At 36.0% G+C, this 26,728-nt stretch overlaps 1 protein-coding gene across 1 annotated transcript in view; it reads left to right on the top strand.

Annotated features, from left to right (window-relative positions):
• CFAP46 (cilia and flagella associated protein 46) overlaps positions 1-25,402 on the top strand; it is an 83,351-nt gene extending 57,949 nt beyond the window's left edge. The window contains exons 44-60 of the mRNA XM_085299781.1: positions 112-291; positions 2,037-2,204; positions 4,377-4,474; positions 5,115-5,194; positions 5,600-5,745; positions 6,741-6,862; positions 7,270-7,352; positions 8,366-8,530; positions 11,378-11,448; positions 12,093-12,153; positions 12,244-12,279; positions 13,909-14,011; positions 15,137-15,249; positions 18,007-18,088; positions 19,903-20,039; positions 20,611-20,697; positions 24,696-25,402. Coding sequence (XP_085155907.1) covers positions 112-291; positions 2,037-2,204; positions 4,377-4,474; positions 5,115-5,194; positions 5,600-5,745; positions 6,741-6,862; positions 7,270-7,352; positions 8,366-8,530; positions 11,378-11,448; positions 12,093-12,153; positions 12,244-12,279; positions 13,909-14,011; positions 15,137-15,249; positions 18,007-18,088; positions 19,903-20,039; positions 20,611-20,697; positions 24,696-24,829 — 1,866 coding nt within the window. The 3' untranslated portion in view covers positions 24,830-25,402. The remainder of the gene's footprint in view (positions 1-111; positions 292-2,036; positions 2,205-4,376; positions 4,475-5,114; positions 5,195-5,599; positions 5,746-6,740; positions 6,863-7,269; positions 7,353-8,365; positions 8,531-11,377; positions 11,449-12,092; positions 12,154-12,243; positions 12,280-13,908; positions 14,012-15,136; positions 15,250-18,006; positions 18,089-19,902; positions 20,040-20,610; positions 20,698-24,695) is intronic.
• Positions 25,403-26,728: the final 1,326 nt, after the last annotated feature.

Below are 26,728 nucleotides of genomic sequence, written 5' to 3'. Positions count from 1 at the left end.
GTCTCCAAAAAAGTATTTACCTTTTCTAAAACACTTGTAATCTGTATACATATAACAAGTATTTAATATTAATGCACATTTTAAAGTAAACCCTTTTATTTTATTATTTAGAAGAAACATAGATTGTCTCAGAATTATCTTTCTCAATCCAGTGAAGTTTTACTACAGTGCATGGGTATTGCATTCCGCCATAATATTGCTGATGTATTGGCTCCTGCTAGTTTTGAAATGGTTGAATGCTTCGGGCAGTTTGATCCAGTTTCAACAAGCCAGTTTTTGGCCCTTCATCAGGTAATACAGCTAATGAATTAGGCATCTTTCTAGTAGAAGAGTGTTTTAAGTTATATATGCAAAAATGTCTATTCATACTGCCTAATAATTGATCATTAATTCACTGTATAAGAAACAGCTGGTATTTTTGGTAATAGTATAATATTATATATTACAGTGACTCAGTTAGAACATATACAGAATCTTTGTAGAGGCTGTCCTCACATCAAATCCAAATGCCTGTATCTCACTGTAAAAGCTCTTCATTTACTTGCTGTTAACATGGATCCCCTACATTCAGAGATTTACTGGAATAGTGTATTGTACATTTCTAAGTATATTTGCCGGCTGAACAGAATGTCTGGTCAGTGGTATTTTCACTGTTCTAGTATTTGTTAGGTTTGACTTGAAGTTTTCATTAATGATTGCATTCATGTAAATACTTTAATGTGAATAAATTATCATAATGTAATTAGAGAAGGTAAGGCATTAACACAAGGTAAAGTTTCATCCTTCTCTGACAAGTGATTTAAAAAATGATTCTCTGGATTTCTTCATTTATTATTTTGAAATAGACAGGAAAGGTTTACATTTAAGTTTGTCAAATCAGCATCTATACGGCATGGTCCTGTAGATGGCTCAAGGTTATGTGCATCATTCATGTCAGTATATGTCTTCCTCACAAAGAGGATAAGGAATGCTGTGAGGCTCATAGTCCCTACTGCAGGAGCAAATAACACTTCCTACACCATTATCTCTGTTGGAGGAATATAGAAATGCCTATTATACCAACTTCCTTCCTCCCCCATGGGGTCCACCACAGGAGATCATGCCAAGTAGTAAGCAGCTGCCTGTGTGTCAAGACTTAGATTTGCAAATACCTCCACTTGTGTGTAGAATGGAATAGGCAGTCTTTTGGAGAGTCAGAAAACAGTTAATATAGGCGTTCACATTTCAATCCTTTACTCCTTTCCTCTTCCAAAAGCTCCATATTTTTATGGTTTGCTCTCATACTTGACAGTGAACAGGCAAAGTAGAAGGCATTAGGAGGCACCAAACCCACAAGTATCTGTATCTTTATTGGGCAAAGAATATGCTAGTATAATTAATATCTTGTTCAAAAAGATTTGAGAGAAAAAGAGATTAAAATATCACAAAATATCATTTGATGTCAATCCTAATCCTTCCTTTGGAATTTTAGATTAGGTCAGACGAACTGTTTTTTTTTTCTTTTATATGACAGCTGCATTAATAGAAAAAAAACAGTTCAGCTCTTCAGATATGCTCACTTGAAGAGCTGAACATTTATTTAAAGGATGCTTGGGAAAAATGTAATGCTCTGCTCTTCAGATGAAATTAGTAGGTTTGATGAAAGAAAAGGATATAAAGTCTTACACTTTAGAATGCGCTTTGTGTGAAATGTGTTAAAAGGAGAGATATGATAACTAATATAATAAAAGACCACTATTGCCCAGAAACATGGAAAAGATTTAGCTTACTTGGAAGGCTGAGTTCAGAGCATGTTGCTTGCCTTTCCACTCAGAACTTTGAGGACTGAGTGCAGGAACATAGATAATAAAGGCAGACAAAGTAGTCAGTTTTAGCTATTAATTTTTAAGAAATTGTCATAAGTTATTGTCAAACTTTTTACATTATATTGTAAACATAAATAATAGGCATGCTTATACGATATATACATATAAATATATATTAGATATACATATAATGTTGGTGGAGAAAAATAAACTAATACAAAAATTTTACAGAGCTCTTCAGCATCCATGATGATGAGAAATCTCCTTCTAACAGCTACTTCTAACACCAGCAGCTCTCAGCTGGCAGCATTATTGCATCTTCAGAATCACTTAAAACAAAACAGAAACACAAGTGATCTTCTAAAAAATGTGGAACAGCAACTGGCTGCTATTTCGAGGGTAACTTTTTGAGTAGTGCTACTTCTCAAGGGTTTATATATGGGTTATACAGAAACACACATGCATACAAACATATATATATGAACTGTATGTAGTTTTAATTATTCCTGGAATTAAATAATATTTTGTCTGATTACTTTGGACTCTTAAAACATTTTTGTTTTCTTAATTTGAAACATAGCATTGTCTTGGTTGATGTAGTCATGAACTGAAATGCTGTTTCTATTAGTATGGCACATTCTATCCTATGATTTTGCTTATGATATATTGTCTGCCTGGCAAAAGATGTAAAATTTAACTTAGAAGCGAGATGTAAGGATAAAATTCAGACTTGTCCTGTAGTTACTATTTTGGTGTAGCTAGACACCGCAGTTGTGCCTGTCTGCATGCACAATACACTGAAATCATTGTGCACAGAATCATCCAATCCAGCTGAAGGTACCATAGCAAAGGACCCTTGCAACAGATACTTCCATCACCATCTTATTCAACATACCTTGTTCCCCATGAAAGTGTTACCCTATGGAAAGATCCCAATAAATTATTTTTTGGGGTTTTGTTTTTTAACAAACTATTCATGAGTTTCTGAATATCATCTGAACTGTGATGTTGCGAACCAGATACTTAAAGAAACCAACCATTAAAAATATAATTCGTGATGCATAGTTTTGGAGCAAATCATGGTTAAACTTTCCTGAGAGAAAAAATATTCTGTCTTTGGATCTAAATTAGCTGAAAACTGTATATTCTTCAAAAGTCTGAGATACAAAAGTGGATCCCAAAACTAACATTGGAAAACCCTAGGTTAAAAACCTAGTTAAAGTTAAAAACTGCTAGGAAGTTAGCTACAAAGGATTAGCCACCAAAGATTTAAGCATGTCCAGGAGAATTTACAACATGTGACAAGCAGAGATACAATAAGGCATGAGAAAAGATCATGTTTGTAGGCTATTTATTTTGGCTTTTTTCTGTATGTTCTATATTATTTAGCAAAGGGAGTAGAGTAATATTTGGTTTAGAAGACAATGTTTTTGAGTTGTTTTAATAATCTAAAAGGTAGCAGATACCCAAGCAGAAAAGATTTAGCGACACCAGCATGTCTGCTGCATTAGCTCAGGAAAGAAAGGTGTCAATCAAGACATATGTTCGTATCTGCACTGTTAAAGTGCATGATTTCAGGCAGCATGGGATGCAAAAAGTGCAGTGACCAAAGTGGTCACTGAAGCAGTGCTCTCTGAGGATGCGTTAGTGTTTTGTAAAGTACAATGGTGGATTTTAATTCGGATCAGGAGTGCACTTTCAAAGCGAGTCTCCCAGTTGGTCTCACTGTGCTTTGGTTTGCATTATGGAGCAGTGAGCGCATGAGCTGGATTCCTTCAAGGCAAAGACTAAACTAGATGCCTGATGAACTTCAGCCCCAGTTGGGCATTTAGTCTAGGGGACCAATTTAGAGGTACTCTGAAGTAAAAATCATTGAAAAGTGTGTAGCATGCAGTTCTGCTCCTGCTGCTCACCATCACTCGATGATGTAGATGTCAGAGTAGATTAAAGGCGATATGTTTGAGCGTATAAAAGACTTTGATCTGAAGAACACACAAAAGCCCATGTTTAAACTTAACTGTGTCAAAGACATTTATAGATGTCTCTGTAAGGACCAGTATTTCAYCTGGAGTCTGGTTTCTGAGTTTAGTGATATTACTAGGCTTTTTTTAGTTTTATTTTCTCAAGAACAGTTGCATATTCCTTAGCGTTAGGTGTAGTATTTTACACAGTTCACTTTGATGAGGTGTCTGTTCTCCAAATTTTGAAGGACTTTCATGAACATGGATGTTACATTGAGTTATTCTGCTCCTTTCTTTGCTAATATTCTGCTTAGTATTTGATAACATTTTAACATCATAGGTAGTGTAGCAGCCAAAAAGATTGTGTTGTTATCAAGAGTGGACTAAGTTAATTACAGCTATTTGTCGTTTGTTCAGGATAGTATCTCTTCTACACTGTGCAAAAATATGTTCTGTGAGTGTTATTTTTCAAATATCAGCGTCTTCTCTGAGTGCTAGTTTTCAAATATCAACACCTTCTTTTCTAGAATTAACATTTTTTTGGTGGAAGAATTGAGATAGTATTCTATAAAATGTATGAAATTAATGTTACTTTTGAATTACTGTACAGGCATGGAGAAATCTCTGTATTCCCGTTGAACATTTTAACATCATGAATGAATTGCCACCAAATTTTTACATAGTTGTTCTCCAGCATTCAGAAGACAGGTACAAAATTTCATCATTTCAGCTTAGCATTTTGTTTGGTACCAATGTCATCTTTCTATACCAGTGAACAAACACTATATTGATTGTATATTACCTTTTGTTTGTAATTTGAATTTTAGGATTGTGAACAAATTAATATCTGCCTGCAACTCAAGCCTTTACTTAAACTATTTCTGTGCTTTTGATTTCTGTAATAATCTCTTTAGAGTAGAGATCTTCTGAACTCTTAAAWTCTGTGTGATAGTTTCCAGTTCTCATTCTTTATGCCCTTGCAAATGTTAGGAGGAGTTGTATTTAGGTTCATAGAGCTACAAATGATCTGTTTATTGCAGCCCTAATCATAAACTGAGCTGTAGTAGCTGACTGTGTACCCTCAGCAGTTGTGAAAAGTCTTAAACAATTGTCATGGAAAAGCAAACAAAAATATCCTTTACTGGATATATAGCAACAAAAGAATACCTAGTATCTCTCACTTTGTTCCCATGAGATTTTGCAGATTTGGCACCCCAAACTGGGGATAAATAATGCATCYTGAGGGTATATTTGAGCACGTTAAATTATCAGCACCTGACAAAGTTGCTTCATTTAAATAAAGCTAAATAGCCAAATAATCTGCTCGCCATTTTTCTGCTTTCCGTAGATCAAACTTGTACAGTTCATTGATTGAGAAACCAAAAGTAAGTACTACACAACAAAAAGGAAAACCCACTCAGCCAATGGGTAAGTGCCTAAAAAATAAAAATAATTGCGCTGGTATTTGTAGAAGACTCGTGTTTAATTTTGCTTTCAGCACAAATTTTAAATAATTTTTGTAACTCTTACTGATATCAAAGGAAGGTAAATACATGTGTTTTATAATCAGATACTGTGTATCTAGTCACAATTTACAGAATTTATGTTGATATTTGAAAGCCAAAGTTGTTATAAGTAACTATCTAAAGATTTTTTCCACTGTATATTTTTGTATAGATTTTGCTAAATTTATGTAAACCATTTTTCAAGGAATACCAAGGAATACTGTTTTAGTCTTAAGTGTGTCTCTGCAACCATTTCTTCAAGTAGAAATACGATGATTTAAAAAGAAAATGTCTTAAAGTGGTGTTTTCCTCCTGTTAATATTGCAAGCTAAAGTTTCTCGATTTCCTGTGAATCCTGATACATTTCGTATTTTACTGGAAAAAGTGCATGCTTACAAACAGAAAAAGATGAAAAGTCTCCTTAAACAGACTGTCATTCAAAACTTGCAAGAGTGTATCTCCGAAATGGATGAGGTAATATATTTGATTATCCGATATTTAAAACAGGGTGAAAAACATGTGCTAAAAACTGCCAGAAACACTCTCTATATAGAAATCTTCAGTTTATCCAACTGTAGTATCTCTCGGCCTCATAATTAATGAATTCTGTCTGTGCTGTGCTTAAAAATTTAATCCTACGATTATTATTTTGCTATTGTTTCAATATGTCATTCAAAAGCTTTGAAATGTTCTGTAGTTTACTGTATTGGAAAGTTGATACACCTGATTCCAATTTACTCAAAAATACAGTACTATGTCTCTAAAGATTTGTATTTTGGCTTTTATACCCTTACTTCTAGATACAGGAAAAGACATTATAGGAAAGTCCCAGGTGTCCCAAGTAAAAAACTGTGACCATAGAACCCAACCCTTAAAATAAATTAGTCTAGCCAGAGAATTATTATCAGTTTTCAACATAAGACAATTTCTTTCCGGGGCACACAGTATCTCCTTTAGTGTAACTGCTTATTTGAATGCAGATCCAAGTCTGTTACTCTCAAGATTTTGCTTCAAGGACACATCTCATTGGAATTTCAACATTATATCTGTGTCTTTGAACACACTTAAATTCTAGATGATGAAAGTTTTCTGTTTCTACAAGATGTTTCAGTTCTGTAAAGACTGTTTTTTACAGCTCATGGACACAGCTCATTGTGTAACGTAAAAGCACAGTGGAAAAGTCTGTGACTTTTGCGTAAACTTTCAAGCTGCAAGATCACAGAAAGTTTTCTACACATTCAGTTTGTAAGTCTGTGTCCCATAACATTCTCATGTACATTAATTTTGGCTCCATTAGAGCATATGAAAGTGTTCACATTTAGGTTTTTAAAAAGTGATTTGATACATTTCTATTTTGCATTTTATGGTGTTTCAATTAATCTGATGTAGCCTGTAACATATTATACCTTCACTCCTTGTTTAATACCATTTTGTAAGTATTCTATTTTTTAATGATATTTGTATGATAGTCTTCCACAGAAAAATTAGATGAGAGTGGACAGGATTTTACATCAGATTTTTCTGAAATAGTGGAAGATATGGAAGACTATCTGAAACCAGTGCTGTCACAGTTTGATTTTCCTGATACTAGGTAAGGCATTTAGAATTGTTTTATCATCATTTGTGAAAAATAAAACTGTGATGCTACCAATACAGGAATGATTTTAGCAAAAATAGTACCTATGGAATGGAATTTTTACTTCTTTCAATTTTTACTTCAAGATAGAATGTGCATGACTTAGTGGATTGAACTATGTAAAATGCTAATATCCATCTATAACAAGCATTTTCCTCCCGCTCAAGTTGTACTATATTGATCTGAGGGTGAAACCGTTTTAAGGATGGGATTTCCAGGGACAAGGAACTCCAAAGGGAGTATGTTCTTTGTGTTAAATTTCATTGAGATTGTACCACCTTTTTCTTTGTGCCTCCTGTGAAAACCTTTACTTGTATATATATTAATACTGGTAATATTTTCAATGTTACTGTCATTTCCAGAGTACAGAGTACATCAGGTTCAGCAGCTGAATCAGGAAAAATAAAAGTAAAAGATAAGGATACCAAACTCACTGGAATACAAGGTATGTACTTTCTTGTGTATAATATGTGGATATGTTATATGTATAAGTATACATAGCTCCATATATGAGCAGATATCAAAAAGTTGATCTTCATTATAGTTTCAATTTTTCAGAAGCCAAAGAGCGAAAAAAAGATTTGCTAATGTTTTCATCTGGATTCATTTTCTATATCTGGTCTAGTATTTTAATATACTTCCAAAGAGATTGTGTGTGTGCTGGAAGGACCTATGCTTCTGCATGTATCCACAGTCTTCCAAATTATACAGGCTTCAGAAAGCCAAAGAAATTGGCTTTATTCTRAATCAGCCTTTTCAGGAGAAAGGCTAATAAAAAGAGAACTTTCTTCAGTCTACCGATCTCTTTCCATTTTATATTTTCCTCCTTTTTACTCTGTGCGCTTTCACAATACTTGTGGACTCTCACAGGGTTTTTTGCCTCATGGAAGGGAGCAGTGAAGTTTACCAATTAAAAATCACAAAGAAGAATTCACATTTGCAGTTGTCTTTTTAAGAATTTCTTTCTACAACCTGGCAGCTGGCTACTTCTGTCATTCTGGAAAGACTTTGGATAACCTGCCTTTCATGTATTTGTTGTTTCTGTTCCAAGTGATATTCAGTGCTATTCAGTGCTTCTTTCTAAAAAAACGGAAACAAAGTTTTCTACAGAATGATACAGTCAGCATAGCCAGACATAATTAGAACAGTTTTGCATTTCCAAACATAGTTTCTTTGTGTACGTTGCATACATATGACTTTGGTCTGGGATCTTGTGGCTATTAGTAGTGGGATACTTTTCCCTCTGAAGAATTCTCTCTCACAAATGCGTAGGCTTGTAAGTTTGACAAGGTCTCAGGGGCAGCTATATCAAAAGAAATGTAATTGTATAATGCTCTTTATCCACAGTAAAATGGATTTCAGGTATCATTCAGGGGAAGAAAGTTTTTACAACTAACTCCAATTATTGCTATACATACTGAGAAATTACAAAATTTCAGTCTTGTTATCTTTCTTCAGGTACACCCGTGGAGTTAGGATTGTGTGTGGTATTATTGGCAGATGCATTATTTATGGAATTGCCTTTGGAAGCACTGAGCATCTTCCGAGAAGAAGGTTTATGTTCTCTATCCAGAGATTTTTCTCTCCAGATTTTTTACAATCGAGTACATGTAGAAGAATCAGGTACTATTAAATAAATGTTCTTTGCATTAGTATGGTGAAGCAGTAAACAAGATACTAAAAATGTGAAGAATATGAATGGTATAATACATTTTATGGAAACATTGCCGTATACAATAGATTCCTAGTTTTGGCTGAAATACATAGTGTAAGTAGACATATTATTAACGTGCAGTAATGCAAGTAGTATTAATGTATTATATAGTATGTATTATATAGTAATGTATTATACCTTCAGTGCTAGCTAATTTAAAATGACCTGTACTATGAAAGAATAAGTTAAGTTCAGTGGCTTCTAAGATGGCTTGTGAATTTTGAAAAAAATGAAAGAATTTACTTACAATAATGAATGAATTTCCCAAAATACCAAATGTTGACAAACTTTTGAAGCACTGAGTCACTTCCTCTGTGTATAACTAAGATTACTTCAAGGACTCAGGTCAATTCAGCAATCCTTGCACTACACATGAGCAAAATTTGTGATCAGGAGATCTGAGAGATATGTGAAGGGGAATTCTGTTTCACGTGTTGCACAGGTTAATTGTGATGAAACTAACAGTCCAAAGATTTCCATCTGTAAGAGTCATCTGAGTAGAGGTCAGATATGTAAGATTTCAAGTGCCATGACATTTTCTGTCAGCAGACTATTCTGGCTCTGGTAGGGAGCTCCTAGCAGAACTAGGGAATTATGTTCAACAGTTCATTGGAGCATTTGCTGTTTATCTCTGTCGAATCAATGATGAATGTCTTCAAGCTGACCTAGATCCTATAGTCTTTAGGAACTGCTTTCGTAACTGCAGACTCTTGCAATAAACTTCTTCTGGCCTATGTCTATGCCTGTTCTTCTGCTTAGTATTAACCTGAGATAAATTTATTGTTAGTAACAACATTTTGAGTGTTTGAATAACAAAATGAACAGGAGAGGGCTGTTCATAAAGTCTAGTGCTGCCATTTGCAGCTATTGAACATGGAGCCTGGAAACGCTGAAGATTTCCTATCAATAACATCTACTGAAACCTGCAACAGAAAAGGAAATTTCACAAAAGGAAACCAGGAACTTAGATTGCAAGGGAATACAGAGATGAAGAGCAGAGAAGAGAAGTGTGCAGTGGAGTGACTGGTCGACTATGGGGATGGGTTGCCCAGGCAGATTGTGAAGTGTCTATCCTTGTGAGTGTTTAAGACTTGACTGGACAAGTCCTTGAACAACCTAACCTGATTAGACCTGCTTCAAATAGGGATTTGGACTAGATGATAACTAAAGGTCCCATCCAACATAAAATTTTCAGTGATTCTGTGACTGGAAGCTTGGCATCTTCAGAGAGTGGCCAGACTAGTTCAGACCAAAGGTCTTCCTAGCCTCGTGCTCTGTCCCCAAGCAAGCACAGTTAGCTTAATCCACTTTCCCCAAAACGATTGAAACAAGGGATTATACAGAAACATCTTTTCTTGTTTTCTTAACAAATTTGTGAGTCACAAACCTAACCTTCATGGTCTTCCATGCAATATGTATCAATTGTGATGAGCATTGCCTTCAATGAAAGTAAAACTTGATATCCACTGAAGTATGTAAGAGAGATTCTGTGTGATTGTGGTAAATTATGTGATTCTAATAGAAAAGCATGGGTTCAGTGACTTGAGGGGGATCTCTTGAGACAATCTCAGTGAAATGTTTGTTTAATGAGGTAGTTGGATAGATTTTTAATTGGTTTTGTTAACTTTTCTTAATGGCATCTTAAAGATCAATTCTAAAAATGAACAAGAAATGCAGGAACTAAGCAGTTTTTCTGTAGAGATCAAAGACAAATATATCTTTATTTATCTTTTACCAAAGTTGTAAAAATCTGAAGTCATATTAGTCATAGAAAGATAAAAACACATTTAAACTCAAATTAAATTACTACAAATAGTGAATCTAAGCAAAAACAGGTTAGAAAACTTCACTCTGTACCATAGAAGTATGCTGTTGCGCAGAGGTTCCTGTATTGTGTTCATATTGTAATATTAAGCACCTTCAGTATAACCTGTCCGGTGTTTTTTCCTTCCAAACCTCCTTTCTGCAGAGAAGGAAGTGTGAGTAATCTAGATTTAAAATATTTTTAATCTACTTACACATTCACATATTGTTATATGTCTGTTAGGTATTTGAGGATATGTAATTTTTTCTCATTTCTGTTTTACCCCTCTTCAAAGTGAAATTTATTACGGTTGTGTAATGGTAGAAGCAAATAAAAAGAATAAGCAAATAAAGGAGAGGAAGAGTAGCTGTAAAGTCTCTGTTTATGCAATTAGGAAAGCAACCTGAAGGAGAAGAGAAGCAGTAGCCGAATGAGTATTAGTGCATACCTCAGATTTCCCCCARCTTCCAGTGCACTCCAGTGATAACTGACATCTGTGCTTTGGGCAATATCCACGTGTATAGAGATAAATAAGCCAGTTTCTCACCCTTCTTTGAAACCCCTTAAAGAAGTAAAAAGTAAGACTCAAATGCGAGATACTTTRCTTCTCGTGATCTCTACATATTTCACAGAAGCTCTGGTTATTCCAGTAACATCAACGATGAATAGATACACTTAATAGGGTAAGGAATTGCTCTACTAATTACTGTTCAACTCTGTCTTCCTAAATGTAATAAATTATGTGCATGTTTAATGTCGCTTTTTATCCACTTTAAAGCCATTATTTTTAGGCAAGAGAGTTTGGAGAATGTCCTCGCGTTGCTGTTACATGAAATAAATGTTTCTCTAGCTTAATCTGTCACTGTTGTGCCATTACAGACACTATCTTTCAGAAAATTCTTGTTTTCTGAAACTGCCTTTTTTTGAAAAAGTATTCTTTTCAATTCTGCAGAGATTGAAGTAAAAAAACACGTTGAGATGCCTAAAGAACCAAAACCTGACCAGAAAAAGAATGTCAAAATGGTAAACTCTCCCACTTTAAACTCCATATGATTAGTTCTTCTTATTCTGTAAAAATATTATTATAGAATTATAGTAGTTTCTGTAAATTTTTTTTTTGTAGATTTTCTTTATATGCGTTCATGAAAAGAACCAAGGGTGACTTACATAAGGATCGTTATAGATGTTAGAGTTCTGAAGTGGAATAAATATTACAGAACACCATAAGAATCTTGTTTCTTACTGATTTTGCAGTAACTACAGAGTTGTTATTTCTTTGAAAAGCATACTCTTTATATAAATATGACATATTTAACAATCCACCAAAGGAGGTGCTTAAAGTTGCCAGAACTACCTTCCTCTAACAGTATGGTATTATTGTATATAGTATATCATCATATTTATTATAAATAAATCTTTTATATACATATGCACATTTGTGTGTGTGTATACGTGTGTGTGTGTGTGTGTGTGTGTGTGTGTGTATAGTATATAATGTAGCTTAGCTTACGCTTTTAATTTCAGTTGGCAATTGGATATTATGCTGCTTTTTATCTCACCTTCAAAAATTCAAGATATCTTTTCATTAGTTGTTGGACCCAAGGGATGTCTGTTATATCTACCTAAGACTTCTGTTGTAAAAGAAGATATATGTTTTTCAATTGTAGGCACCCATTAACCGTGTTTTACCCTCTAATTGCCTGTCTGTTGATGCCCATAATTTTAAATGTATCCTTTCCCAAACTATTAGCTAAGTGTATCAGTGAAGATAAACTTCCATTATTTTCATTTCATTGTTTACACTTAACTGTGTATCAGATATTGTGGATCCCTATAATGAAGGAAGAGAAGCAGGTAATACATATTAAATAATATTTGATCTGCAAATGAGCTACTTGATTTAGAAATTTGTGTACCGGAAAGTGAAGTCATGATGTTGAGCTGTTGACGGAAAAAAAAAGAATGTAGCTTTTCGTCAGAACAGTATTGCGTAGTCATCAGGCAAATGTTGCATCAATGAAACAATAAAACCAGGTCCATGAAAGAAAATTGGTTTGTCTTATTTCTTTCGTATCACTAAATATTGCACAAGTAAGTGCTTGAATAATCTTTATTATATTATCCAGTTGAAAACAARCTTTCTTTCAAGAACTTTTACCATGTTTTTTAATTATGCAAATATATATCATTAAGATAAAATATCAGTAGTGTAAGGAAGGATATAGGTTAATTGAAAGGATATGATGCTATGTATAAATTTTTGTTATAGAAGAAATCTGCATGAAAGCTATGAATAGGCTTGGAACAAATGGTGCTGAATAGGAATGGGTTGGGACAGGGACAGTGGGGTTCACTACACCTATACCGTGTCTCTCAAGCTAATGATTTAAATACAATATATTTGTATATATAGTATACTTAACTATAAATAAATAAATATTAATGTAACTATACAATTAATATTTACAAATATAAATTACATTTGTACTTTTATATACACAAAGCATGTGTAACAAGTAAAGGCTTCTGCATGTTATTTTCCACCCCTTTGAGGGGTGAAGGGTACTAAGACAGGCACAGACACTAGTGTAAGGATGTTTGTGATGGTTACCATTTTCTTGCAGTGTGTATTTACCAAAGCCATAAGCATTTACTGTATTAATTCAGTCTGACACAAAGCATTTTAATAATACAATTTTACCTCACTTTTCTTCCAACTATGCACAATAATTTAATGAAGTCACATTTAATAAACTTACATGTATATAGAATGCCAAAAATTATTTAATAGAGGTCTTTAATTGAGACACTTAATAATCTTAACACAGAGAAAACTACCGAACAATCAGTAACGTAATGGCATGCATCTCCATATGTTTGCGGTTTCACTTTCACAGCAGATGAAAAATTAATGCTGTTTACAATGCACTCAACATCTGGACTTGAGTATATCTTTAATTTACAGTATTACGAGAATGTAATCAAAAAGGAGAAGATAAATTACCATTAAGTATGCAGTGTGCTTGGAGAATGTAGGTCAATTTGGAGTCTCATTTTCTAAAATGATTTAAACTGAGGGCTCTGGAAACTTACTTATTTTCTCTATCTACTTAAGTCCTCAGAGTCCCTAGAACAGAACTGCATGAGCAATAGTGGTGTTTTCAACTCCTGACACTTTTCCCTGGGTATCTGGAGTTTATTCTTTGTRCTTCTTCAGTCTTTAAGCTGTCCATTTAATTACCCTTCTCAATGGTAAATTATACCTTTTCAGTGGCAGCATATAAGCAGTTGTACCTAGTTGGGCAAGGTGTCAGAATTGCTACAGTTTTAAAAACTGGACTTACTGTCATAAAAATTAAGATCTAATGATGGCTTTAAAAAAGGCTAAATACTACATTGACATTTTCAAATGTTTGAAATTAAGACTGTGCATCATACTTTATAGTATGCTACGCTCATAATGATGAAATTCTAATATTACAGAAACTGTAAGTCCCTCACAAAAAATAAAGCAGATGCTAGAAAAATACCATGACCCGTTTACGTTACGATGGGAAGGAGTTATTGGGAGCACACATCTTCCAAGGTTTGTAATATTTCATCTGTTTTCATATTTTGTCTATATTTCTTTTTTTATAATCGTGCTACTTCCCCGACGCTTCAGTCAAAAAACAGGGTGACATTGTGCCAAGAGCCAGTAAACACATAACTAACCGTTGTCTTTGTTTCAAAAATGTCTGTAGACAGAATGTTTTAAGGATCTGGAATACAGTGCCGTAAAGTGATATAGCCAAATTGGTTGCATCAGAGTTACTGCATATGTAGCTTTCTTGATTATGACAAGATGTCTACTGCGGTGCTCGTTGGTGATTGTCCTAAGCACGTGTAAGCATAAATGTATTTTTTAACTGCGCAAAAATGTGTTTTTGTAGCTGGTTTTAAAACTGTAGTATCTCCATGCATATTGAGTTAACTGTGAGATTTGAGCACTGATTTCAGAAACAAAGCACTGAAGATGCATCTCACAGTTTACAGCTTCAGGTAGCTGATGGTGAAATTTATGCAGTTTATTCCCTTTGCGCTCTGTAGAAGTAGTTTAATTTTATGGTCATGAAAATAGAAGCCTAAAGGGGATTTCAAGGATTCAAGCAGTGTAAGTCCTTTAAGTGAGGCAACACAGTCATCCCCAGACCTTTCTTTATAACACTTTACGTAGGTGTTCTAATGTTTCTCATGACAATTACAAAAATACAACTGTTGCCAGATTGCACAGTTTCTGCTGCCAGCTAACGTGAATATTTGCACCTCTTCTCAAAACCTAATTTCTTCATATCCTGAAGGGCACGTACATGAATATTCCCTTTCAGTGTTAAAATAAATACTGTTATTTCAAAGCTATACAAGTGCATACTTCAGCGAGTTGGGTTTTTTTGAGAGTCTGGTAGTTATCTAAAAAAATACAGTCTGTTGCTTCCCGTGAGATGTTGCTAAGTCAGATCTGCCTCTTTACTAAACTAATTATGAGGCAATAGTTCATATGAGTTACTACTTTTTCCATAGAATTCTGCTGTTTTGTTTGTATGCTTGCTTTTTATGCTTGCTTTTGTAATAAGTGTTTCTGGAGTCACTAACTCTAAAGTGTTTGCTATGGATTTTTTCTGAAAAATACTCTTGTAAAATATTGCATAAAAATAACTTCCTTTCTTTGCAGCCAAGCTGAATGGGAGCAGCTGCTGACCAACTGCAGTGCATTTCTATTCTATGGGATGGAGAGATTCTTGTCTCATATTTTACTCAACAGACTGGTTGCTATGAACATCCCAAGTGAGATAAGCAAAATCCAAAATATTTTCTAATTTTCCCAGGAATCACAAAATTGTATTTATTTCATGCTGTATCACTATGGGGCATTAAAGTGAGAAATGAAGGGCTTTTCTCAAGGTTGAGGATTTTAATAGAAAAAACTTTGCATTTGATTTATTTTGTTGCACAGCTCTCTCTTTATTCCTCACAAAGAGTTTAATTCCTTCTCCACCTCCAAGTGGTGGAATTTCAAATCACAACAGTACTTCTGAAGCTCCAAAAGTTGAGTCGTCATCTGATGATCTTTCCATTAACTCCTCTCCCTTTCTCTTGAACTGAGTAATTGGTAGCAAAGTGGTTTTTACTGTTGAGAACAGCCTTGGCAGGCCCACTTCTCCAAATTCCACCTGCCCCCACACAGGCAAAGAACAACTGTCCTGAATACTGGATTAATATGAAATGATTTTCCCTGTTTTAGGGAACCTTTGTAGACTCTGAGAACACATATATATATATATATATATATATATATATATATTTTGCCTCTTCACAGCTCATCAGTCTTTCTGGTGTTATAGCATGAGACTTTGACTCAAGACAGGTATTTTGGATTCCCAGTTGTCTTCTGTCCTCCTGTTCCGCTTGCACATCCTGAAGGATCTGAACTTCAGAGCTGAGTTGAAGTTGTCAGAGTAGCTAAATTGTTAGCTTCCTTTTAATTCTTGTTGAGAATGTGGAACTGGGGACTTTACATTCCAGATTGTGAAGTCATGCAGCAGGCATCTTCTTTGGGAAGCCTTGATATTCAAAGCGATTTAAACACTTGGATGTCTGTTACTAGAAGTAAAGAAAAACTTCCTGTGTGCTTTAGTCACTTTTGAAAATGAGACTTCAGATGTCTACAGGCCAGATATTTACAGATCTAGCCACTTTTGAAAAGTTCCTGAGCACCTTGACAACCCTGACCTTGTGCCCTTCACTTAAAATTTTATGTCAGGATTCTCCAGTGCATCTTGTTGGCTTTAATGGAGAATAAATTATTTTTAAATGTATTGATATATTACTGAAAGGATTGTTCTATTTTCTGATGACCTGTACAACTTTTAGTTGTTAGCCAATAACATTACTGTTACCTTGCAGACAGACTGAATCTGCTGTAGTCAATCTTCATGTTAAAAATGTTTTAATTACTGAATATTATCTGTGTCTGCAAGTGCATCTTAATTCACTATCACTAAACCACTAAAAGATGCACTTTTTCTACAAATGAATGTTTTACAATTACTCCGGTTGTCCACAGCTAACAGTTTTCTGAAGGGATATGAGTAATTAAGAATGGTCATTCATTTAGAGTGACAGCAGTTTGCTTTGTGCTAGGGCCTGGCCTGTTTAGTGTCTCTGCAGGCAAGTGATGCAGCATGGTTCACATCTGTGCTTTGCCTCTTGCTCTTGCAACCTTGTCTCACTGCCAGACAGCTGAGCTCTCTTCCTCATGTGATTCTCTCATTCAAACTGACTTTTGGGGACTGTTCACAGCCTGTGATGTTCCTTGGACCATGTCCCAGAAAATCTGGGCAGTGCTGCTTGGGCTGGGATAAAACCGTGGCAGGGAGTATGCCAATAATTAAACACTATAAATGACTTCATAGTGATTGAACAGAGCCCTGACTCTAGTTCACTAATACAGATACAGCCTAATATAATGCAAATGCGTAGAGAATACTATTTGCAAGTGACTTTTCTAGTTGTTCTGTGATTTGACAGCGAAAGCTAACTGACAGCATTTGGAAAAATCATATTTGGCTATTAGAATACTGCCTTCCAGAATATTTAAAACAGCGTTTTAAATATATAATCTGCTGTTGTATAGCAAACATCAGACATTTCATTTTATACAAAAATATGTGAAGACCTTTTTGATAAAAGCAGTTTTGCAAGCTTGGATCCCACCCTTTATTAAACTTACTGGTGCTTAGTCCTGAAAATAATTCCATCAATACTGTTCCTCCCTAGCTCAACAAGGCAAAAGTCTGTAATGCTTTCTTTGCTTCTAAAATGATCTGTGCTAAAACCTCTTCACTAAAACTGTTGCTGTACCTAAGCAGTTCGTTTAGCTTAGCTAAGCTAACCTAACGAAAGAAGACATTAGATAGCTAAATTTTGAATTGTCTGATGAAATTAAATTTTGTTGTATTTTCTGGTGATATTTCCTATGGAATACTTAAGGAACTGGGTGATGTGATCTATGAGTCATTAGTAATGCTCTTTTCAAATGCTTGGAAGACAGATGACGTTCCAGAGTACTTGAAAAAGACAAACATACTTCTTGTCTTTATAAAGCGAGGATGAAGGAGAGCGAGGGAACATAATTTCACCAGAAAATACATCGGAATAAGAAATCAAATAACTTAGTCTGGACTGGTCATGAGCAAACTGCATTGACCTACCCTCATTTGGTTAGAGATTCTATGGTTATAGAATGGAATCATACTACTAGCTGCAATTAGATGGTACATGGACCTTATTATACTAAGGTGGCATAGGCAAAACCTGCTAGACACTATGGGAAAGTATAGCAAATTTATATCAGATAACGTTAAGATTTTCCTTAATATTTGAATAGGCAATTTTGGCTGAAAAATACAAATTTTATGTTAGCTATTTACACTGTACTTTGAGGAAGTCATTGACTTAAGAAAAGTATTTTACTGAAATTTATTGTGTTAGACACTATTATTTGTGCAAATACTCTTACTGTAATAGATTCTTCTTTTCTAGAATGCCATTTGATGATACTTCTAGATCTAGTGCGATCAAACCAAAGTTATCAGCGAGTGACAAACTCTGATATTCACAAAAGGTAGGATAAAATTTACTTTTGTAAAATCTGCAAGAAGGCAGATTTTTTTTGTTTCAAAGCAAAGTTTAAAAATTTATGTTATAAATATTCTCATTTACTTCTGCAAGTTGAAAGGCTCGTAAAAGCAACTAAGTGTAGAGTTGTTCCATTTCTTACATAGGGGCTAAATAGGATCAAAGGTGTGTGGTGCAGCAATGACGGAGAAAATATGATACCATCATATGTGACCTATACCTGCCAATTCTTAGCTCAAGTGWCTCCAAATGTTCTAGTTATATATATAAAGATCTTCTAAATATATAAAAACCTTTTCCAGATGAACTCTTTAAAAGAGTCCCTCTAAAGTTTCATGCARTGAATAGTTTAACAATCAGCCATTTTTTTATGTAAATAAATTATTTTGGCATGCTAAATGACCTTTTCCGACTCTTTAATGTTATTAATCGGGGCTTCTAGATGTGAAAGCATCTCAGTATTTTCCTTGATTTTAAGTTGACGAGTGGCAAAACTTGTATGCTTCTATTGTATGTCCATGATGAATTCTTGACAGATTGCACTACTTTACAGGTAACTTTAAGATATTAAAAGTGAGAAGGATAATTTTAGTGTCCTGATGCTAATCATGAGTAACCAAATCATACTCTTACCGTGGACCAATTCAAAATGTATGAACTTTTATTCAGATAAAAATAGTCACGTTTTTCACATTCATTATTGGAACAGCCATATTACGGCAGCCAACTCAAGCTTGTATCTAATCCTCAGTTCTGCAAAAATCCCTCTTGACTTTTCTGACTGTTCATTCTATGAATAAGAAATACAAAGAACTCTTCCTAAAAAATATAGCTAATAAATAAGAAGTCTCTCACGGGTTTAATGAATACAACAATGTAAGTTACAATGAATTGTACGCAAGATAAAACACCTGTGTACATACATTCACTCTGACTGTTCAAAAAAATTCTAGTGTTTTGCTTATTATTATTTGCTCTTTCTCCTCCTGAAAATGGTTACTTCCTGAAACAAGGCAAATGAGTTTTTCAACTCTGTGCTTTTGAAGTCTCACTTTAATGGAAGGTGTCTTCCAAAGATATTATAGAAAACTTCAGTTACTATCTTCTGCAAAAGTTACCATGAAAAGCAGAGATTGACAAAAGCAAGATTCAACTTCTACTTTACTGAAGTTTCAATTCTACAGAGTTTCACTTCCCTCCCATCGCTAAAACAGTAATAGCAAAACACTTATTTAAATATTCTGCAGAAGGAATTTGAAAGCCCACTTTAGAAGAGGTGATCTGGTTTTAAGCATCCAAAATTACTGCCATGCTCATTCTAACCCAAACATTTCAAAGAGCAAACTTTGATTTCATGTGATGTTTTCTTTATTCCTCCAGGAACTGAAACAGAACCAAATAACTCTTTTTGCCTTTTCGCCAGTATTTTTACTGTATTATAAAAGGTATTCTGCAGTATTTTGTAACAGTTAGTGTGTTTATTCCTCCATTTGTTAAGATGTCCAAAACAGTACTGTTGCAGGGAACAATCCACTGGGTAAGCAAAGATGTAGAGGGAAAGTTACCATAATTCTTCGTATTAAATATAAGGTACTGTATGAAATATTAAAAACTACTGTATGCTTAGATTACAAGAAAAATGCAATCTGACATTTTTCTTTCTACAGTGAAAGTTCTATAAAATTCCTTTCCCCTTCTATTAAGAAGCATCATATATTTTATTACTTTTTTGATATATTTGTACAGAGCATTTTATGTACTTTCTCATTTTATTAATCTCTTTCTTTTGATTTTCTGTAGCTGTCCACGTATTGCATTGGAGAGACCGATAGAAACAGCAATGCTTCTAAGCCTTACTGGTGTTCACTCTATAATAGCCAACCAGTGGTACACTACTCTGCAGGAAAATGCAGAAAGGCTAGAAATCTTGTCTGAGAGTATGTATTTGTGTTCTTCCATATTTGTATATGGATTTCTTCAGACGTTTGTATGCATGTGCTCGTGTGGTGTGTGTATCTATTCTTTCCTCTTCTTAATGAATTAGTTTTTTACCAAAACTTGCCTGGAGTCCTAGTCTCCTTGAACTATTCTTCTCGTCCTGATCTACTTGGTGTCCATAAGAGGTGAACAGTGTGCAGGAGCTACCATATGTTGTTGACAGTTTGAGCTTTCAAACAGAAAAATAACCTGTTAGGAAGTGAAATGAGTTTAAGTGGAGGATGCATTTGTGGTCCTGTGAGAAGAATAAGATTTCTGTGTTGAGGAGCTGTGTCCTGGGGCTTGACAGTCTGCAGCTACGGAAGTAAAAAACCCACCAACCAACCAACCAATCAGTAAAACAAACAAAACTCTGAAGATAGCTGATGCTTTCAGAGATGCAGAATTAAATTTCTAGTAGTATCCTTTAAGTTTTAAATGCAAAAACATCATCAGGTTGTATGCTTTGTATTTTCTTGTTTTTCAAAGTTTTAATTAACAGTTCATAAAACCTGCCATATTCCTTTCCAGATTTGTTAAGAGTTGGGAAAACAACTGGGCAGACGATCCATATTCTTCAAAAGAGTAAGATCCACAGGAAAAGTGATTCAGTTAAAAGTAAGAATTAAAAAGCTTTGTACAAAAGCCTAGCATTGCATGTTAACAGAATTAAAACCTGGTAGTTTATTCAGTAAATCCATAATTTTATGTATTTCTTCTGTTTGTTACAAGTAAAAGCAGCAGAGGGCTGTGGACTGAATTATCAATGTATACCTTGAATTAAATTTGCATCGAGCTCTGCCTAGGAGGAGGAGGCAATTGAGAGCTTATGGGTAAAGATCAAAGGGCAGGCTAGCATGGGGGACACTGTTGTCGGTGTCGTCTACAGGCCACCTGACCAGGACGAGAAAGTTGATGAGACCTTCTATAGACAGCTGCAGGTAGCCTCACGATCACAGGCCCTGATTCTCATGGGGGACTTCAACCACCCCGACAACTGCTGGAGGGACTACACAGCAAGGCACAAACAATCCAGGAGGCTTCTGCAATGCATTGATGATAACTTCTTGTCACAAATAATGGAGGAGCCTACGAGGAAGGGTGTCCTGCTGGACCTTGTCCTTACCAACAGAGAGGGACTGGTTAGAGATGTGAAGGTTGGGGGCAGCCTTGGCTGCAGTGACCACGAGATGGTGGAGTTCAGGATCATGCAGGAAAGAAGTAAGGCAATAAGCAGGATTGCAACCCTGGACTTCAGGAGAGCGGACTTTGGCCTCTTCAGAGACCTGCTTGGAGGAATCTCATGGGTTAAGGCCCTAGAAGGAAGGGGGGTCTATGAGAGATTGCTAATATTCAAACATCAYTTCCTCCAAACTCAAGTGTGGTGCATCTCTCTGAGTAAGAAGAGCAGCAAAAGGGGCAGGAGACCTGCATGGGTAAGCAAGGAGCTCCTGGCCAAATTCAGACAGAAGAAGAAACTACACAGAATGTGGAAGAGAGGACAGGCTACTTGGGAGAATTACAAGAATGCAGCCAGAGTATGTAGAGATGCGGCGAGGAAGGCTAAGGCCCATTTGGAATTRAGTCTGGCAACGGATGTCAAGGACAGTAGGAAGGGCTTCTTCAAATACCTCAGCAGCAAGAGGAGAACTGGGGAAAATGTGGGCCCGCTACTGAATGGGGCGGGGGCCCTGGTGACAAGGGATACAGAGAAAGCAGAATTACTGAATGCCTTCTTTGCTTAGGTCTTCACTGCTAAGGGCAGCCCTCAGGAATCCTGCAGCCTGCATGTGAGGGAGAAAGTCTGGAGAAGGGAAGACTTTTCTTTGGTTGAGGAGGAAAGGGTTAGAGATCTTCTGGGCAGGCTAGATATCCACAAACCCATGGGGCCAGATGGGATGCACCCACGGGTACTGAGGGTGCTGGCGGATGTTGTTGCCAAGCTGCTCTCCATCATCTTTGAAAGGTCCTGGAGAACTGGAGAGGTGCCTGAGGACTGGAAGAAAGGCAGTGTCTCTCCAGTCTTCAAGAAGGGCAAGGAGGAGGACCCAGGCAACTATAGGCTGGTCAGCCTCACGTCCATCCCTGGAAAAAGAATGGAACAGCTCATTCTGGATGTCAGCTCCAGACATACGGAGGAGAAGAAGGTGATCAGGAGTAGCCGGCATGGATTCACCAAGGGGAAGTCCTGCTTAACCAATCTGATAGCCTTCTCTGATGGAGTGACTGGCTGGGTAGGATGAGGGCAGAGCAGTGGACGTTGCGTACCTTGACTTCAGCAAGGCTTTTGACACTGTCTCCCATAATATCCTCCTAGATAAGCTCAGGAAGTGTGGGTTAGACGAGTGGACAGTGAGGTGGATTGAGAACTGGCTGAATGCCAGAGCTCAGAGGGTCGTCATCAGTGGTGTGGAGTCTAGCTGGAGGCCTGTGTCTAGTGGTGTCCCCCAGGGCTCGGTGCTAGATCCCATCCTGTTCAACTTCTTCATCAATGASCTGGATGAGGGGATGGAGTGCCTCCTGAGCAAGTTTGCTGATGATACCAAGCTGGGAGGAGTGGCTGACACACCAGAGGGCTGTGCTGTCATACAGAGAGACCTGGACAGGCTGGAGAGCTGGGCGGAGAGGAACCTCCTGAGGTTCAACAAGGGCAAGTGCAGAGTTCTGCACCTAGGGAAAAGTAACTGTAGGCACCAGTACAAGCTGGTGGCTGACCTTGTGGAGAGCAGCTCTGCCGAGAAAGACCTGGGAGTGCTGGTGGATGACAAATTGACCATGAGCCAGCAATATGCCCTTGTGRCCAGGAAGGCCAATGGTCTCCTGGGGTGCATTAGGAAGAGTGTTGCCAGCAGGTGGAGGGAGGTGATCCTGCCCCTCCACTCAGCCCTGGTGAGGCCTCATCTCGAGTCCTGTGTCCAGTTCTGGGCTCCCCAGTCCAAGAGAGACATGGAGCTCCTGGAGAGAGTCCAGCGTAGGGCTACAGAGATGATCRGAGGGCTGGAGCACCTGCCCTACGAGGAACGGCTGCGAGAGCTGGGCCTCTTCAGCCTGGGGAAGAGAAGACTGAGGGGGGATCTTACCAATGTGTACAAGTACCTGAAGGGAGGGTGTCAAGGGGATGGGGATAAACTCTTTTCAGTTGTCCCATGTGACAGGACAAGAGGCAATGGGCAGAAACTGAACCACAGGAAGTTCTGCCTGAACGCAAGGAGGAATGTCTTCACTGAGAGTGACGGAGCACTGGACCAGGTTGCCCAGAGAGGTTGTGGAGTCTCCTTCTCTGGAGATCTTCAAGGCCCGCCTGGATGCAGCCCTGTCTACCATGCTCTAAGTGACCCTGCTTGAGCAGGGGGKTTGGACTAGATGATCTCCGGAGGTCCCTTCCAACCTTGCTGATTCTATGATTCTATGAAATAACAATCTGAGAAAGCAATGAGATTTTCTGTTTAAACTAAAAGGAAAAAATAGCATAATTTGAACAAAGACAATTTAAACCATTTTAGATAAACATTTAAAAGATGCGGCATATAGAACTATACTGCTATAGTAGCCTTACACTGTATCACACTATTAACTACGTATCATTATAGGAGTTTTAGAAACTTAAAATTCTTACATGCAATTACGCTCGTGAGGAAACAATATAAACTAAGAAGATAATCGGTATGAATTTATAATCTCAAATCATTTGAATCCGGACCTTACATAAATAAATAAAGGACTTCAGTATGTCCATACTACCTTGTCACTGATTTATATTAAACCATACAAGTGTATCTTAGCCCTGCTTTTCCTATTAAGAATCTATTACGATCTGTTGATTCTGTTGAAGACCTGAGGTAATCTGCAGGTGTCAGTGAAGTCTTTCAAAAGAGACAAAATTTTTGTGACAATGCTTATAAGAATTCTTTTTAATTCTTACAAAAATTAAAAGTAGGAAGGCCACTGATAATATTACAATTGGAGTAAGTATATTTTAAATAGATTAAATTTATTTCTGGTGCTTGGTCACAGCTGACCAAAAGTTAAAATGTTCACTCCACTGGACTGTTGTAAATTGAAGCAGTGTAACTGAGAAGTTAGATCAACAACATGACATGCACAACATAAATTTATTTTTGCAGTGCTTAGTTGATACGGAGTTTAGAATACAAAATGATAGGTTGGACCTACAGTCTTTAGGCAATCTGCATGGTAAAGTGCACATTACATGCAAAGTTCTGCCTGGCGTCTTGTTAGAGAGGGCATAAGGATTTTTGAGTTGTATTGACTGTTGTACATAAACCATCTTCTAATTTACTGTATAGAAAATTTTACAGGTGTTTTCCACTGTATTGGACTCAGCTCTTAAGAAAAGGGCAAATAAAATAAGTTCTAGTGATTATAATTTATACTGTCGTAGAATTAAAGAGGGGAACAGTTCAGATTATAAACATTGCCTAGTTCATTCTGTTTTTTTTTTTTTCAGAAAATCTTTCTTGGATATAGCAGCAATTATTTATTTTTTTAAAGAGAGGAAAGTTATTAAGCAGAGAAGTGATAAAATACTGCACTTCAAAGCATTCTCATATTCAGACGTAATTGGAAATAACAATATTTTAAAATTGTTTTTCTAGGGGAAGAGGATTTTAACAATTCTGCAGAGAAAGCAGAAGAACAGACCATTCCTACTCCTTCAGATCTTCCTGCAGTTCATCCGTCAGTTTTTAATTGCGTGTTATATGGTTTACCCAATGTAATTGTTACATAATGTGTGTCAAACTTTCATAATAGGAATGCTCCTACAGTGCTCATGGTGCATGCCTTGCACTGAAGGTATCCCAAATATTTTTATTTAAAGCATAAGGAGAGGTCAGCTTAAGAAAACGTACACTTTGCTGATTAACTGATTTCTGGTTTGGATATGAACACTTTCATATTAAAATAATTGCATTAAATATCAAAGTTACCTTTAGGTATTTCAGTTAATTATTACTCTGTGCTTTTCTGAACTCGATGAAACCTTTAAAAGAATGATTCAGATTTATGTTTACCTTGACTCCAGTACTACCTTTTTGGACAAATGTAAGCTACTGCAAACAATTTTTGAGTTTGAATATCTGGAATTAGACAAATTCCATTGAAACATTGCAAAGAACATTTTTCCTGGGGAGCACCACAACTTCCTTCTTAAAGGAAGTTAAGCTAATATTTTTGGACATTGATGCCTAAAGGGGTTTGCGATGTATCATTGTCAGTATCTGCATTTGGAAATGGATTTTCTTGTTATATTTTGTTTTTAAATGGAGGATTTATCAGGTACATAGCTGAAAGATTTACTAAGGCACCCTATTCTCAATTAATTGATTTTTTTWAAAAAAAAAAAACTTACTCAACTTAGTGTATAGCGGTAGTTGAAGTTTAATTAAAAAAAAAGGAACATTAAATAGGAATGTTTAATAAATTTTGCTTAATTTCCATAGTGGTTTCATGAATAACATAAAAGCATCTTTTGTGAAGATATTCTAAACTATTTGAAAATCCTGGTTCATAGAATTGTAGAATCGGTAAAGTTGGAAGGGACCTCTGGAGATCATCTGGTCCAACACCCTGCTCAAGCAGTGTCACCTAGAGCATGTTAGACAGGGTTGAATCCAGGCAGGCTGAATGTATGATGTATTTTTATATGTGTAGATTTAATTTCATACTCAGTTAATCGCCGCTGGGTGTTTTAAAATACATATTTTATAACTTTATTTGTAGTGATAACAGTTAAAGTCAATGTAAAATAATTCAGCATTTAGAGAAAATACAGAGCTTTGATCATCATTGCAACAACAACAAAAAAAWTTAAAGTCTCCTTTTTCCAGTAAGATGGTAATGTCTGTTTCCTGTGATAAATTTTTTTGTTCCATAGAGCATTAAAATGACACTAAAAGGATACTGTTCTTGGCTAGGTGCTGTGCTATAGTTAATTAGAACCTGATAGAGGTAGAGGACTGTATAGAACATAATTATAAAGTCATGACATACAAAATACTTTTTTCATGCATACAATATAATATAAAAGTAAATTTCCTTCCTCCTTGCTCTCGCTGTTTAATTAGATAATCTTGCATATACTGCATGGAGCTTCTCTGTGAAACTGTGTTCCATAACGTGTATACTCTTTATTTCACCTTTAAGGACTTTTCTTCTTTTTTTAAATATGGAACACATAGTATATGTTTTGTGTGGCTTACCTGTAGGCATTTGGTAACAATACAAATTAAAGCAGAGACGGTGCACTGTACTTCAGCTGTCTATTTTGAAAATGAAGAATTCAATATTAGTTGTTTTGAGATGTTTGAACTTCCTGTGTTTCATAAGATAATGGTATGAATCCCAGTCCCCAAGCTTTCGCATTTTACTTACTCATTTGTTTGTCTATTTATTTATTTGTTTTTAGTTGTTTTTTTTTTCCCCAGGTGCTGTTCCATTGCATTTGCCAGTAGTCATCTATGTAGTTTAATTCTCATGGCTAGCATTTGGGACCCTCAAGTTTTTTGAGTTTGAAGAAGCAATTTGTGTTAGTGAGGCTAATGTCCATATCTGGTGTCCAGTATAGCCACTGTCCACTATTTTCTTACTAATTATTTCCTAGATCAATTTTCCATGTCATTCTTCAACG

This window comes from Rhea americana, unplaced genomic scaffold, assembly GCF_003343005.1.
Source record: "Rhea americana isolate MKP2758 unplaced genomic scaffold, rheAme1 scaffold_154, whole genome shotgun sequence".
NCBI classification, from domain to species: domain Eukaryota; kingdom Metazoa; phylum Chordata; class Aves; order Rheiformes; family Rheidae; genus Rhea; species Rhea americana.
This window is presented reverse-complemented; position numbering and strand designations above follow the sequence as displayed.